This window comes from Saccopteryx leptura, chromosome 8 (genome assembly GCF_036850995.1).
Source record: "Saccopteryx leptura isolate mSacLep1 chromosome 8, mSacLep1_pri_phased_curated, whole genome shotgun sequence".
NCBI classification, from domain to species: Eukaryota; Metazoa; Chordata; class Mammalia; order Chiroptera; family Emballonuridae; genus Saccopteryx; species Saccopteryx leptura.
The window spans coordinates 30,960,587-30,977,334 of NC_089510.1; the positions used below are offsets into that span (position 1 = coordinate 30,960,587).

Consider the following 16,748-nt stretch of genomic DNA (forward strand, 5'->3'; position numbering starts at 1 on the left):
CATCCCCAGCGCCCGGGCCATCCTTGCTCCAATGGAGCTGCGGGAGGGGAAGAGAGAGGCAGAGGAAGGAGAGGGGGAGGGGTGGAGAAGCAGATGGGCGCTTCTCCTGTGTGCCCTGGCTGGGAATCGAACCCGGGACTCCTGCACGCCAGGCCGATGCTCTACCACTGAGCCAACCGGCCAGGGCCCATTTTTTTTATTTTTATAAAAATTATTATACACTTATAATTTTATTATTCCACCACAATTTAAATCCTTGTTTTGACTTTTTGAAGTTACGTTATTATGGATTTAACTACCTTTTCTGTCCTAGTTACAGAATTGGGAATTTTTTTTTTTTTGAGAATTGGGAATGTTTTAAGGTAGCACATTTATGCAAACTTGATATTTATTCATTTTTTAACCAATGCCAAATATCAACTGTGGACCCCAGTTGTGGGTAGGAGATGCCCAGGTCCCCTCCCATGGGAGTGGGTATTTCTTCCACCTCCAGGGCCACCCTCTCTCCTCGGGGACCCTCGGCCACCCCAGGTCCTGTACTTGATCCCTGTCTCTCAGGGGACTCCAGCTCGGAGCAGTCTCTCTCACCAGGCTCCTCCCCCTTGCGTGTCCCCTCGGCCACCCAGGTCCTGTACTTTGTCCCTGTCTCTCAGGGGACTCCGGCTCGGAGCAGTGTCTCTCATCAGGCTCCTCCCCCTTGCGTGTCCCTGTGTCTTCCACCTCCAGGGCCACCCTCTCTCCTCGGGGACCCTCGGCCACCCAGGTCCTGTACTTGATCCCTGTCTCTCAGGGGACTCCGGCTCAGAGCAGGGTCTCTCACCAGGCTCCTCCCCCTTGCTCGTCCCCTCGGCCACCCAGGTCCTGTACTTGATCCCTGTCTCTCAGGGGACTCCGGCTCGGAGCAGTGTCTCTCATCAGGCTCCTCCCCCTTGCTCGTCCCCTCGGCCACCCAGGTCCTGTACTTGGTCCCTGTCTCAGTGGACACCAGCTCGGAGCAGTGTCTCATCAGGCTCCTCCCCCTCGGAGCTGTGTCTCTCATCAGGCTCCTCCCCCTTGCTCGTCCCCTCGGCCACCCAGGTCCTGTACTTGGTCCCTGTCTCAGTGGACACCAGCTCGGAGCAGTGTCTCTCATCAGGCTCCTCCCCCTCGGAGCTGTGTCTCTCATCAGGCTCCTCCCCCTTGCTCGTCCCCTCGGCCACCCAGGTCCTGTACTTGATCCCTGCCTGTCTCAGTGGACTCCGGCTCGGAGCAGTGTCTCTCATCAGGCTCCTCCCCCTTGCTTGTCTCTGTGTCTTCCACCTGCCACCGGGGTGAATGTGTCCTTATGTCCACAATGTCCTGGAAGCTCTGTTATTTTCCATCATCAGCTGTGGGTCAGGTGTCCCCAGCTAGCCCTGTGGGCACTCCACACCCAGAGCCGCTGGAGCCCAGCCGGCCTCCTGGGCTTCGTCCAAACGCCCCGTCAGAAGTGTTTGCTACACAACAGTGCCAATCATACATAGAAATATATCAAATCCATACCTGCACTCATACAGTGTTGTATGTCAAATGTTTTTCAGTTTTAGGAAGTGTCTGATTCTGTGGACTGAGAAGACTTCAAGGATGCCTGAATGTTCAAATTGCAGGTCCCTTTTGGGGAAAGTATGGCCAAATAACTTCAGGATCTGTTTTTATTGGCCACTTAGAATGCAAAGCATGTTATTTGTAAACTGCTGAAATTTGAAAACACAACAACCTAGGTTAAATAAGTTTCCCAAAACTGTGTGTGCTGATTTGAGCTCTGTGCTTGGAATAGAAGAACAAGCTCCTAAGACTCCTAGTCAGGGACCCTGCTGTTCTGATGATGATCTGTGTGCTCTGACGAACTGTTCAGCCTCAGTTGGTAACGTCCCTCTTTTTTTCTTGGTAAGGGTTTAAAAAATTCTAGAATAGCTGCCTTTTGCTAGTCTCACATGAACACTCTGGTTCCAGAGGTTTCCTGAGAGGCACTTAGCACACGCGGGGCTCCATCCTCACCCTTCGCACTCTCACATGCTTCCGAAGTCCGCGTGGACACGCGCACCATGCCGTGCCTGTCGACCATCAGGAGGAAGGTGTGTGAGCGCTTCTGATGTCTTGATGAACTCACTTGTGTTGACATGACCAGGCATAAGGGACTTGGTTTATCCTGGACAGGAAGCGGCTCCCCCCCCCCTGTGTGCTTCTGTTGTCACCAGGATTGTGCTGGGACGCTGCATGGCAGGGGCTCAGGGCAGAGAGAGGGGGCGATGGTGGTGCGATGGTGGGCAGAGGTGTGATGGTGACCATAAGGAAAAGGTATCTCAGGACCGACAAATGAAGCAGGCAACTCCATAGATTATAACAGGCTTTATTATAGGGTCATTTACTTATGGGCAGATTGGGTCAGAGTAGAACAGACAACTCAGCAGTTTGCATATTATTCTCTATTAACAGATCCCTGATGTAGTACTTTTCTTTTTTTTAGTAGTATACCCTGGGTGCTGATGGTTGATGAGAGAAAGGACAAAGCATGTAGTAGCACAGGAGCCATACCACCTGCTGGTCTTAGATGAGTCTTCCCGGTTTGATATTTATCTCAGTTGTCGTGACAGTGTAGCTATTACTAGTAAAAATATTTATGACTTCATTTTAGGGAACATGGGTAATCATCAACTAGAAAGCTTTGATAGAAAGCTTGGTGGCCTTGGCCAGTGGCTCAGTAGATAGAGCGCCAGCTCAGTGTATGGATGTCCCAGATTCTGTTCCTGGTCAGGGTACACAGGAGAAGCGACCATCTGCTTCTCCTCTCCATCCCTCTCCCCCTTCTCTCTCCTCTTCCTGCAGCTGTTCACTAGGTTGGTCTGAGCATGGCCCCGGGCGGGCGCTGAGGATAGCTCTGTTAATTCCAGCATCAGCCCCAAATGGGGGTTGCTGGGTGGAGCCTGGTAGGGAGCATGCGGGAGTCTGTCTCGCTATCTCCCCTCCTCTTACTTAAAAAAAGAAGGAAAGAAAGAATGCTTGCTAAGGGCAGTGAGGTTGGTCAGAGGTCTCAGCATGCAACTTAAAAAACAAAATGAAATGTGGAATACAGATCAGGAGTTAGTTTTGTTCATATCAACATTTGTGCCCCCCCCCCGCATCTGTGTGCCCCCCCTCGCATCTGTGTGCCCCGCACAGTCTTACTGCCTGTTTTCCGGGACCATGTATCAGGAGTCCCTAGTGCCGATATCAGGAGCTGTCCTGCGTGCTTATACCACAGCAGCAATGCAAGCAGCAACAAGAGCACAGTAAGCCTGCTTACTAGGCATAAGTGGGTCCCCAAAACAGCCAAGTCTCATTTCCCAGGAAGAGAGAAGCAAGCCAGCAGCTAAATAGTCAGCAAAGGAAATCCGATCAGTCTTAACTATAGCATTTTTCATGTGGGATCAGAGGTCAGTAATGTTAGGTTCATGAGAAAGAATATAGTTATTTCAGCATACGAGTTCAACCTGGGAAAGTTGCTAGCCAACCTCCATTCAAGTGTCCCCTCCAGTGGTTTGGTATCTCAGGGAGCTCAGAATGGTAGCGGACGTTGGCCCCCCTTTTTTTAGCTCTGGCATCAAAACATCAAGCCGTAGCTTCCTAACAGATGTGGCCAGTGGAACATCCCATGTAGCAGTTCCCAAGTGTTGGTAGGGGGATAACCCATGCTGGCATCTGCCACTTAATTTCCTAACTGCCTTCCTTGGCAATGACCTTTGCCCACTTGTGCAAGGTGGAGGATTACAAAAGGGCATGTAGCTGTATTTTAAAATACCATGCTTTTGGGGGAATGGGGACAGTACCTTTTTTCATTGATGAGGGCATGTCATGTAGGGGGCTCTACAGTAGGGGTTGAAGTGGTCTTGCAATACAATGGCCCCAGAATGGCGTGTAACTCATTGCCCAAGAGACTTGTGGAGAGACCAGTGTACTGTTGCAAATATGCATGCCATTTCCTCAAGGGAGCGAGCGGCTTGGGCAAGGGCTGGAGTGGGTCTTGTAAATAATCCTCCTGTCTACTCTTTGATTGGAGGGATCTTCTCACTGTAACTGGCTGCTCTATAAGGGTATATCTGATCTCTGCCCTCTTACATATTTGGGACCAAAACTCAAGGGGCACTTGCTCCTTTGCTGTTTCCGCTAGAATGCACAGCCGTGCTTTCTCAGGTTACTGAAACACCCACGTCACATGGCAGCCCTACCTGTGAGATTCCCAACGGCTTTTATCTGTTTGACCAGCTCTTGGTTTCCTGGATCTTTTGTATGTTTTTTAGACTATTTTGTTTATTTCCACTCTAATCTGTATTATTTCTTTCCTTTTACTCACTTTGGCTTTGTTGTTTTTATTCAGTTCCTTTACATGTAACGTTAGATTATTTATTTGAGATCTTTTTTTGTTTGATTCTTTTTTTTTTTTAATTTAGTGAGAAAGAGGGAGAGGGAGAGAGATGAGAATCATCAACTTATAGTTGCGGTGCTTTTAGTTGTTAGTTGATTGCTTTCACATATATGCCTTGACCAGAGGGCTCCAGCTGAACCAGTGACCTTTTGCTCAAGCCAGCGACCTTAGGCTTCAAGCCAGGCTCAAGCCAGAGACTCTGGGGTCATATCTGTGATCCCACGCTCAAACTGGCAACCCTGCATTCAAGTTGGTGAGCCTACACTCAAGCCAGTGACCCTGGGGTTTTGAACCTTGGTCATCAGTGTCCCAGGTCTATGCTCTAGCCATGGTGCCACCACCTGATTAGGCTGTTTATTTGTTTCTTGAGATAGGCCTATATTGCTATGAATTTTTCTCTTAGGACTCCTTTAGCTGTGTTCCATAGATTTTGGGTTGTATTTTTATTTTCATTTGTCTCAAGGTATCTTGATTTCTTCCTTGATCTCATTATTAACCTATTCATTGTTTAGTAATATGTTATTTAGCTCCCATGTCTTTGTGTGTTTTTCTTTTCTGTGTGTGTGATTGATTTCTGGTTTTATACTATTATTGTCAGAAAAAATGCTTATTATGATTTCAGTTTTCTGGAACTTATTGAGACTTGTTTTATGACCTAACATGTGGTCTATCCTAGAAAATGTTCCATGTGCACTTGAAATGTATATTCTGTTGTTTTGGGGTGAAATGCTCTAAAAATATCAATTAAATCTATCTGGTCTAATGTATAATTTAAGGCCACTGTTTCTTTGTTTATTTTCTGTCTGAAAGATCTATTCATTAATGACAATGTGGTGTTAAAGTCCCCAGCGATGACTGTATTAGTGCCCATCGATGTGATAGGAGGAACTCAAGAGTTAAAATTTTAGCTTGAGTAATGGTGACATTGTTTGTGGTCAGCGGGGCTTAATGGCTGATGCAGGCAGAGGCTTTGTTCCAGGGACTGGGATGCCTGAGCAGGCCTTCGTGACTTCACAAGATTTTGTGCCCCAGAAGATCTGCAAGCAGTCCACCTCTGTGCCCCAGGTGACTGCAGGTAGTTCACTTTTGTGCTCCAGGAGTCTACAAACAAAGCTTTTGTGCTCCAAGGAGTGAACACCTGCTGACTATGGCCCAGTTAACTTTGCCTATGATGTGATTAACTCTCTTTTGAAATTCCAATACCCTTACCTACTCTTGTTTTCCCATTATAAAAAGATTGGCTCCAAACGTGGGGGAGGGTGTTGAGATGTCTTTGGTCTCCTGATCTCCTCAGATCACCAGCCATCTGAAGAAAGCCTCCATAAAAGATTCAATCTGTCTCCACTTATTGGACTGAACTGGTGACAGAGAGCACAAACCCTGTTGGATACATAAATGTTTACAACGGTTCTATTCTCTTACTGGATCAGTCCCTTTATCATTATGAAATCTCCTTTGTCTCTTATATAGCCTTTGTTTTAAAGTTCGTTTTGTCTGATGTGAGTATTAGTACTATAGCCTTTTTGTTGTTCATTTGTATGAAGTAATGAAACCCTTTCATTTAAAAATATCTGGTCTGTCACCTGTTTTGGTATATACCCCGAGAGATAAAAATAGTTTATAAAGATGAACATTTGCAATAGATCGGGAACATTAACTTTGATGTATTCCCCCCAGAAGAATTGCATTCTTCTTGTTATTAGACTTATATTAAAATATTATATTCAACTATTAGAATATTTTAAATTTCATAAGTAAAAATTTTGTAGAAGAAAATGAGAGTTAAAACAATACAGATTCTAAGAAGATAATTCTTGTATTTGGGGAGTATTTTTGCCTGACATGGGATTATTTTTTATCTTGCATAGTATTTTGGAGTGGTTTGACATAGATGGGGAGGCGGGCCTTTGTAACATGTAAGTAGTTTGTAACATATAATATTAGCTATTGAGAGTAGTTTTTGGTTCTGCTTTGTTGTTATGTTTTTCTGTCTTTTCTCCCCTTACTTTAAGAGTTTAACTCGTTGCGTGATGTGAGATGCACTTTGCTGGGCTAGGTACTAAAAGGTTGAGCAATAATTTCCAGTGTGTGTGTGTGTGGGGGGGATTTGTCCCACAGCTCCTGAATATTGGGTTCTTAATTTTTCATTCTTTTTTCCTAATTTTTCATTTGCTTTTTAGTTTTGGAAGTTGCTGGGAACATAGCCTCAAGCTCAGAGATTCTTTCCTCAGTGGAGCTCTTCCGAGGGATTTTTCATGTCTTTCACAGTGTTTTTGATCAGTGGCATTTCTTTTAGTTTTTTAATTTTTATTTTGAAGACTTTGTTTATTGGCGAAGCGTTCTGTTTATTACAAAATGGAGAGGCAGTGTTTGTGCCGCCTCAGTGTTTGATAAGCTTTGTGGCTGGACTGGCCCTTGTGGCTCCTCCGATGGTCGTAGGACACACTCAGCAGTAACCACGGAAAACTGGAGAGAAGAACAAGGTTACTCCTCACAGGTCCTGGAGGGTACACTGCCCACGTAGGGCAGAGAACGAGAGGGACTGTGGACCTGGGGCTCTATTTTTATTGGGGTCAAGAGGGGGCCAGGGTTTCATGGGTTCACATTTTATTGGCCAATTTCAAACCTAAGAGTGAGAATTTAAAGCATGGGAGAGGAAAAGAAGTGCCTCAGATAGTTATCTTAATCAAAAGTGTGTGTCTTTATTTATTTACTTATTTGTTTTTTTACAGAGACAGAGTCAGATAGAGGGATAGACAGGGACAGACAGACAGGAACGGAGAGATGAGAAGCATCAATCATTAGTTTTTTGTTGCACATTGTGACACATTAGTTGTTTATTGATTGCTTTCTCATATGTGCCTTAACCGTGGGCCTTCAGCAGACCGAGTAACCCCTTGCTCAAGCCAGCGACCTTGGGTCCAAGCTGGTGAGCTTTGCTCAAACCAGATGAGCCCGCGCTCAAGCTGGCGACCTTGGGGTCTCGAACCTGGGTCCTCGGCATCCCAGTTCCAACACTCTATCCACTGTGCCACCGCCTGGTCAGGCCTGTGTGTGTGCATTTAAATAGCTGTCTTTGAAGTGGATGCCACTTTGAAATGGATGCCTGGCCAATCAAAGTTGAAGTCAGGCCCTTGCATCAGAAAAAAGAAAACCAACTGGCAGGGTTTACACTATAGAACGATTACAGATATTTCCCATGTGCTCCCTGACCCCTTACATGCATAGCTCTTCCATTACTATCTTTTTTTTTTTTTTAACCAAGGATGAACCTTCATTGATGTATCGCAGTCACCTACAGTCTTTCGTTTACCTTAGAGTTGTCTTGATGTTGTACATTCTGTGAATTTGGACAAATGATAATGCCATCTGTCCATCATAATATCACAGAGTATTTTCCTTGCCCTAGAAATCCTCTCTGTTCTGTCTAGCAGTTCCTTTTTTATTCTGTTTTATAATTTCTATCTCTCTTCTTAAATTGCCCATCTATTTTTGCATGTTGTCTGCTTTTTCCATTAGAGTCCTTAGCATATAATCTTAGTTGTTTTAATTCCTGATCTGATTATTCCAACATTCCTTTTATATATGAGTCTGTTTCTGATGCTTGATCTGTGTTTTTTGCTTGTTTGTTTGTTTTTTTATTCAGTGAGAGGAGGGGAGGCAGAGACAGATTCCTGCATGCGCCCAATCTGGGATCCACTCAGCAAGTCCACTAGGGGGCAACATTCTGCCCATCTGGGGCGTTGCTTCCTTGCTCAGCAACCGAGCTCTTCTTAGCACCTGAGGTGGAGGCTTTGGAGCCATCCTTAGCACCTGGGGCCAACTTGCTCCAATTGAGCCATGAGTCATGGTTGCAGAAGGGAAAGAGAGAGAGAGAGAGAGAGAGAGAGAGAGAGAAGCAAGAGGGGGAGGGGTAGAGAAGCAGATGGTCACTTCTCTCCTGTGTGTCCTGACTGGGAATCAAACCCGAGACATCTACACGCCGGGCCAATGCTCTTCCACTGAGCCAACTGGCCAGGGCCCTGGGTTTTCAAACTTTTTTGCCTTTTAGTATGTCTCATAATATTTTGTTGAAAGCTGGCCATGATGTACTGGGTAAAAGGGACTCTGAGAAGTAGGCTTTTAGTGGTGTGGTGGTAAGATGTGGGGGGAGTAGAGCACTTTATGGTCCTGTGATTAAGTCTCGGTCCATTCATCAGCCTGTGCTCCTGGGACGTGAGCTTCAGAGTGCTTCTAGTCTGACCCCCACCCTTTAGTTGGACAGAATGGGTGGGGTGGACTCGAGTTGGGTGTGTCCCTTATCCCAGTGGTTAGGCTCAGATAAAGCAGCTATACTTCTGGTAAAGCAGTTTCTCTTGAGGTCAGGCCCCATTAAGAAGAACAGAATGCTTTGGTACATTTCAGAATCATACCTTTTCCTTTCTTTTGGAAGCATGCATTTGGGAGGTTCTGCAGTTTTTACTGTGGGAACCTGATTGAGCTCCTGGCGGTAGTAAATCTCGCAGAAGTTGGGGAGCCCTCTGTGACTATTTCTCATTTTGATTTCACTGTGTTACAATAACAGCAAACTAGTGAGCTTTGGTTTTTGAAGTAGTTCATCCCAAGTAGTTATTAAAATTTAAACGGAAGCCAAGATGTGTTTGGTTGAATGTAAGGAGATTTATTGTCGCTGTGGTCTCTGTTTCTGTGTTTTCCTCTTCAGTACTTGGACCATGAGGCTGTCTCGGCCACATTCCTCAGCGGCAGTGGACAGTTTGTCTCGTCCCAGGTGACAGAAACTAGCCGGAACTCATACTGTGGCTACGAGCACCAGACTCTGTCCCGCCAGGAGCGTGTGGAGGAGGACTCCTTGCTGGCCGCCTTACAGTGGCAGGGGCCCGATGCGGGCCTTGTCCCCTTTGTGAAGAGCAGCGACCCTTCTTCCAGCTACTTCGTCATCTTGAACTCTGCAGACGCGTTCGAGGTGGGGAGCCAGCTCGAGGTGCTGGTTCACGTGCAGGATTTTCAGAGACAGCCCAAGAAGTACGGCGGAGACTACCTGCAGGCCCGGATCCACTCCCCCGCGCTGCGGGCCGGCGCCGTGGGCAGAGTGGTGGACTACCAGAACGGCTTCTACAAGGTCGTCTTCACCCTGCTCTGGCCGGGGCGAGTCAAAGTGTCCGTATCGCTGGTCCACCCCAGTGAAGGCATCAGAGTTCTTCAGCACCTCCAGGAGGAGAAACCAGACAGGGTCTATTTCAAGAGTCTTTTTCGTTCAGGAAGAATTTCTGAAACTACCGAGTGCAATCTGTGTCTTCCCGGGGATCTGCCCCTGTGTAACTTTACAGACCTGCACACTGGAGAGCCCTGGTTCTGCTTCAAACCCAAGAAGCTCCCTTGCAGCAGCAGAATCAACCATTTCAAAGGTGGCTACGTCAAGGGCCTGCTGACCACGGCAGAGAGCGCTTTCTTCCAGAGGTACTTGCGCCTTGTTCTGGGGGTGACGGCCCCTTTTCACTGTCTTTGTCCCATTTAGGGGACATTGTCATATTTAGGAGCCTTTCTTGTTTTTCTTTTTTAACTTAATGGGTTGACATGATTGGCCAAACTATACAAGTGTCCAGGGTACAACCCATGCAACGCCATCCTCGCACCTCATCGTGCCCCGCCCCCCGAGAGTTCTTGTTTTGATTGTGTGCTACTTGTTTCTCTTTGAACTTGGCCCAATTCAGGAGAGGTTGTGCACAAGAAAATTAACACAGGTTTATGTCTTGTGATTAGTTTTTTAAAAGTGAAGCTTAATATTTATTTTGGTTCAAATAAAGACTTTTTACCCTTGGATTTTCATTTTTTACCCTCATGTTTATGCTTTATTTCAGAACTATATAGCATATCTATAGCTGTATAAACAAGATCATTTATTCACAGAGAAGATTAAAAAAAATCATCCAAGAACAGATCTGGCCAGTTTTTTAGCATCATGTTTAATACACTAAAATAATTTTAAATGACATATCAGTTGTTAAAATCATATAAACATTTATTACTAGGTCCCTGGCCGTTTGCTCAGTGGTAGAGCATTGGCCCGGCGTGTGGAAGTCCTGGGTTCAATTCCCAGCCAGGGCACACAAAAGAAGCGCCCATCTGCTTCTCCACTCTACCCTCTCTCTTTTCTCTCTCTCTCTCTCTTCCCCTCCTGCAGCCAAGGCTCCACTGGAGCAAAGTTGACCCAGGTGCTGGAGATGGCTCCATGGCCTCCGCCTCAGGCGCTAGAATGGCTCTGGTTGCAGTGGAGCAACGCCCCAGATTGGCAGAGCATCGCCCCCTGGTGGGCATGCCGGGTGGATCCTGGTCGGGCGCATGCGAGAGTCTGTCTGACTGCCTCCTTGCTTCTAACTTCAGGAAAATACAAACAAAACAAAACAAAAAAACCATTTATCAATAGAAAAAAAGACAATGAATCTAGCAACATTGCTGGGTTAATTTAATGATAAGCATAGGAAGCCAGGATTACCACGGCAAACTTAGATTCTTGAATATAAGTGTAAAACTTTTTCAGCACAGCGATCAATATATGAACTAATGCAGTGGTCCCCAACCTTTTTTGGGCCACGGACCGGCTTAATGTCAAAATATTTTCACAGACCGGCCTTTAGGGTGGGACGGATAAATGTATCACCTGACCAAGACAAGCATCAAGAGTGAGTCTTAGATGGATATAACAGAGGGAATCTGGTCATTTAAAAAAAATAAAACATCGTTCAGACTTAATTATAAATAAAACGGAAATAATGTAAGTTATTTATTCTTTCTCTGCGGACTGGTACCAAATGGCCCATGGACCGGTACCAGTCCACGGCCCGGGGGTTGGGGACCGCTGTACTAATGTACAGAATGGAATGCATGCAAATTGGTATGAATTAAAATTTATTTTCTTAAACATTCTATATAGTTCTGAAGTAAAATAACATTTCTCAGATATCAAAAGTTATAAAAGCTACATGACAAAAAGTACAATTATGTGAGGGAAGGTAAAAAAAAGATTTTTTAATGAAATATATACTTTTTAAACATTCCCTGGTAGAGAGTGATTTTTGTTGAGTACATCTGGGAAGCCTGAAAAATTTTATATTTTATGTCCAGACATTACTTGGCGGGGTAAATTTTCTACCCTACGGTGTGTGGTCTATAGGAGCTTCTAAAATAAAACTGATTTTCCCTTTCTGGAGTCTGCTCTACTCCTAACAGTTGACCTACACATTTGATGGTCTCATGCCATGCTGTTAAAAGGCCAGCAGAGGGAGCACTACTCAATGTGTTGGCTGTACTGCCTTGGAGAAGACTGCGTAGTTTTTTGTATGGATTAGTACAAACGGGACTTTAGATTTAGTTTTAATTCCATGTTCGATCTCAGACATGCCATTTATTGATGACTATGAACAGATTATTTTATTTCTGTGGACTTTTTGTCTGTGTAGGAAGACTGCTCAGTTACGAGTTGTGTTACAGTTTAGCTAGTGGCCTTGCAAAGCGGGGGAAGCATAGCTTGTAATTTACTCCGATTCTAAGTGGTAGAGAGGTTAGAGAATGAAATGAGTGTAAAACTTAAAAATATGTGTAACACCAATCTTATCCCTAAAACCTAAAAACACCTGTGGATCCAGAAAGGATAAATAATACCTATCCTTGCCCCTGCAATCCTGGATGAGGCTGGCGGGTGGCGCTTTGCAGCAGAATCTTGAAGCAGCTCTACCCCGCTGGGAGCTCGCTGGCAGAGCGGCCTGTGAGGTGGCGGAAGTTTTTGGAACGAACATCTGACAGAGCTCTGATACTGATTTTATTTTTTGCATTTGTTTACTCTGTTAAAATTCTAAAAGTTCACACCAGGCTAACTGAAAAGAAAAAGGAAGGATTAAAATCGATGTTTGAAGGATCTTTGGGTATACTGTTTGAGCTTGTGCCCTGAATAGGTTAAGCTGCTGCCCATTTTTACCTCTTTTCTGGGTGCTCATAATGTTGCTCATTCAGAAAGGATTAAGAGGCTTAGTCTTGGTCTCGGTGTCCCTAAATGAGGGATAAATAGGGTGATCTAATCTTTGTTTTTTAATCTTAATGAAAATAAAGTGTTGGTTTTGGACAGAACCACAGTACTTTGCTTAAATAATCCTATTAATAGAAAGGAAAACCTTTTGAAAGAATGAGCTTCTCACATGAAAAGCTTGCCTTTATTTTAGCATGATCTATACTTTTTTTTCTAATTTTGTATTAAAAAGACTTCAAATCTCTAGAAACTCTTCAAGAATTATAACAATGAGCACACATACCGAATATCTTTAACTTAGAAGTACTGTTGCTAATGTTTTGCCACATTTCCCTTCTCTCTGTGTGAGTGTTAATATGTGTGTGTCTGTGTATAATTCTCCCCCAGACCCTCTGACCGTGAGCTGGAGACATCATGGCGCTGAACCCCATCAGTATGCACCTCCTACGAGCAGGGGCTTTCTCCAACATACAGTCATAACACAGTTACCATGCTTTGAACTTTTATCATTGATATGATATTATTTAATATGCAGTCTATATTTTCCTTCAGTTCCAATAATGTCCTTTATAGCTACCTTTTTTATTTTAATTAATTGAATCTTTGTTTTCACACAGTGTGTTTAGTTATCTCTTTAATCTCCTTTAATCCGAAAGGTCCCTAGCCTGTTTTTTAGTGTGAAGAATTTTTACATTACTATTCTGTAAAGTGTCCCTAGTTTGGGTTTGCTGCTTTGTTGGTTCTGCATTACTAGAGTGAAGTTAAACATTTTTACAGGAAAATTGCAGAGGTGAAGTTTTTTTGTTTCCTGACCTTGAAGCTCTAAACTCATGAACACAATTTATATGTGCTCTTTTAAAAGTTATATACTCTCTTAAACATCACTTATTGAAGCTGTGAAATTTTGTTATTCTTTAATATAGCTTCCTGTACTTCCTCCCTTGTTTCTTTGTCTCCCTCCCCGTTATAATGTCAGCTCCATAAAGGAGGAGATGCTGTGACATTGGTTTACTATTATACCCCTGGCTTCTAGGAGTGCTGGCATACAGTACAGCTTAAGAATCATTTAAGAACAAATCTCTTTCAAATTGACTTTTTTTTTATAAATTTTTATTCATTTTAATGGGGTGACATTAACAAATCAGGGTACATATGTTCAAAGAAAACATCTCCAGGTTATCTTGTCATTCAATTATGTTGCATATCCTGTCACCCAAAGTCAAATTGTCCTCTGTCACCTTCTATCTGGCTTCGAATTGACTTTTAATAAAACAAAGCAAAACAAAAAATCGTGACTTACAAGTTCCCATATCAAGAATTTGGAAAGTTAGCGTTTTACTTTTTTGTTTTTTTTGGTCTAAGTGTAAGAGGCCTAACTATTGTGACCTAGTCTCTAGAATGGTTCACCGAGTTTTCAGTATTCTTTTCTTGGGCTTCAGTCTCCCCCACTTTTTCACGTAGCCCCCCGTCAGTTTCCAAGCACTGACTCTAAGTCTAGGGCCTGTGCTAGTAAGGACTGAAGACAAAAGGTGAACGAGACAGAGTCTGTGTTAGTAAGGGGAACCAGACACTAAAGAACCATAGTAATGATGAACAAATTACTGCCTGAGCACGTGTCTGGGAGAAGCGTCAACAGTAGGACTCATCTTAGTTTGGGGCAAGGCCTGTGGGATCTGACATGTGACTTTAATGCTGCCGACATGTGACTTAATGCTGCATGGACCTGCAGCCGGAAAACTGAGCAGTGACAAAATAGTGTCATCGATGTGAACCATTCTCTGAGTCCAATGGGAGTAAGCAGTTCAAACCAGGATTTGTCATTCTGGAGTTTGGGTTAAGGGCTAAACAGTGAAAAATGAATCTATTTAGTAATTCCTATTCAGATTATATGACCTACTTATCTCAGGAGACCTAGTTATCATTACTGTGTTGATGAATATTTTATCTTAATGAGACTGTGAAATAACACCCATTTTTCATTTATAAATAAAGATACATATTGGAAAATAAGTGTTCCTGAATCTAAGCCTGTACTCTTTTTATTCCCCTTAAAGTGGTGTCAATATCAAAATGCCAATCAACTCCAGTGGACCTGATTGGGTGACTGTAAGTCCCAGGAGAATAAAAGGTAAAAAGGAATGAGCTCGATGATTTGTTGTTTTTCTTGCTAAGTGGGTTGAAGCTCTGTAGTTTCAATGATATTACAAAACCCCTTTTTTCACCCTGTAATATGACATGGTTACTTCTGAACACAACTGAAAATACTGAAAGGCTGTTAGATTAAAATAAATCAGACCGTATGTGCATAATCTTGGGTTTTACTATTTATGCTCATGTAAAAGTTACCTTCTCCCCCACGCCCCTTACTCTTTGGCTCCTCAGCAGCCTTCAGACCTACTGTGTCCATTATGGTAGCTATTAGCCATATGTGGCTATTTAAATTTAATAAATAAAATAAAAAACTCCAGCCTTTAGTCCCACATGCTCAGTAGCTGCACGTGGCTGCCATGTTGGGTGGCATTTCGTACAGTGTGTCTGTCACCGCAGCAAGTTCTGCTGGGTATCACTGTTTGTTCCAGATACATATATTCAAGAAGGGGGTGGAAAATTGTCTGGATATTTTTAAAATCAGAAGCACTGGGTTAGTGAAAGGAAGTTGTCCTCAAAGTGTAGTCTGTGGAGTGGCAGCATCAGCATCACCAGGGGCCTGACTGGAGCTGCACATTCTTGGGCCCTGCCTCAGACTCCGGAACCAGAAACGTGGGGCGGAATCACAGTGGTCTGGTTTTTTGTTTTTGTAATTTTCTTTTTGATCGGTTGTAGAGAGAGAGAAAAGGAGACAGAAAACGAAACATTGGTTTGTTGTTCCACCCATCCATGCATTCATTGGTTGGTTCTTGTATGTGCCCCCACCAGGGATCAAACCCTCAACCTTGGTGTATCGGGATGATGCTCCCTTCAGCTGAGCTACCCGGCCAGGGCAGCAGTCTGTGTTTCAACAGACCTTCCAAGTAGTTCTGATCCATTGGTATAGGGCAGTGGTCGGCAAACTGTGTCTCGCGAGCCACATGCAGCTCTTTGGCCCCTTGAGTGTGGCTCTTCCACAAAATACCACATGCGGGCACTACCTCGATAAGGAATGTACCTACCTATATAGTTTACATTTAAAATATTTGGCTCTCAAAAGAAATTTCAGTCGTTGTACTGTTGATATTTGGCTCTGTTGACTAATGAGTTTGCCGACCACAGGTATAGGGTATTATTAAAAATAGAAGAATGAAATTCAAAAGAAAAATGTATGTTTATGTTTTTGCAGGATAGATATAATTAGCTATAGTGACTTAGCAGAAAGAAAGGATGAACATTATTACAGGTGCTTATGAAGATAGCAAGCAATTACTTCTTAGTTTTTTGGTTAAGATCAAGTGCAGGTGGAAGCAGTGTCCTTTTGGCTGTTGAGAGCATGTATACGGTATCACACACAGCAGGTATTGCAAACACTAATGCCACAGGGTCTCGGGAACGCACTTGAGTCCAGCACGGTGGGTTTGGGCCACGTGTGAGCCTTGCGTGAGCAGTGGGAAGGGAGCTGAGGAGTGAGGGGGCAGCCTCCCCTCAGCACCTGCTGATGATTGCCCTGCGGAACTGTAGACCCAGTTTGGCAAGATCTATAGATTGTTTCATGAAAAACCAGAAATCCTATTTTTAAAGTGTGGTAGCTCCAGATTTCAAAACATTTACATCCAATTCAAAACTTTAAAAATAGTGTGGGTTAAATACAATTTATCTGTGCCCCAGATGCAGGCAGAACGCTGTCTCTCTGGTGCTCACCGTCTTGTGCCAGAGGAAATCCCAATCTTTTCCTAATGAAGAGCTGTATTTGATTTACATGAACCCAGTGACTTACTCATTTTAGAAGGTACACATGGGAAACGTAATTAACGGCAGTTTCTTACCTTCTGTTGCCTGCCTGCTGAGGTGTCAGTGCCCGGGGCAGCTCCCAGTAGCGCTGCACTCCTCACCCGCCCTCCTCTTTGATACTCAGGGGGCCTGTCCCACCACCATCTCCTCTTCTCTCCCCCGCCGCCTGGCCTGCCCTCCCGTGCTGGCTCAGGTGCTCAGTGATGGTCAGGGGAAGGCGCTCTGGGTGGTTTACTTGCACCTGACAGGCTTTGAGTTGCATCCAGGAAGTGGCTGCGGGTTTATGATGTCTGACTGTGTTTACAGAGAAGGCAGGTTCAGTGACTAGAGGAGCTTTTGCAGGGTTTTTAGAGGAAGAAAGCAACCGTGAATCAGTAGGAGCCAAAT

The 16,748-nt window shown here is 44.3% G+C and overlaps 1 protein-coding gene across 1 annotated transcript in view; it reads left to right on the forward strand.

The window, feature by feature from the left end:
• The window catches only part of NXPE3 (neurexophilin and PC-esterase domain family member 3), a 54,767-nt gene that overhangs the window by 24,457 nt on the left and 13,562 nt on the right, over positions 1–16,748 (forward strand). Inside the window, exons 3-4 of the mRNA XM_066347488.1 lie at positions 9,123–9,877; positions 14,495–14,568. Of these exons, the coding sequence (XP_066203585.1) occupies positions 9,123–9,877; positions 14,495–14,568 (829 nt within the window). The remainder of the gene's footprint in view (positions 1–9,122; positions 9,878–14,494; positions 14,569–16,748) is intronic.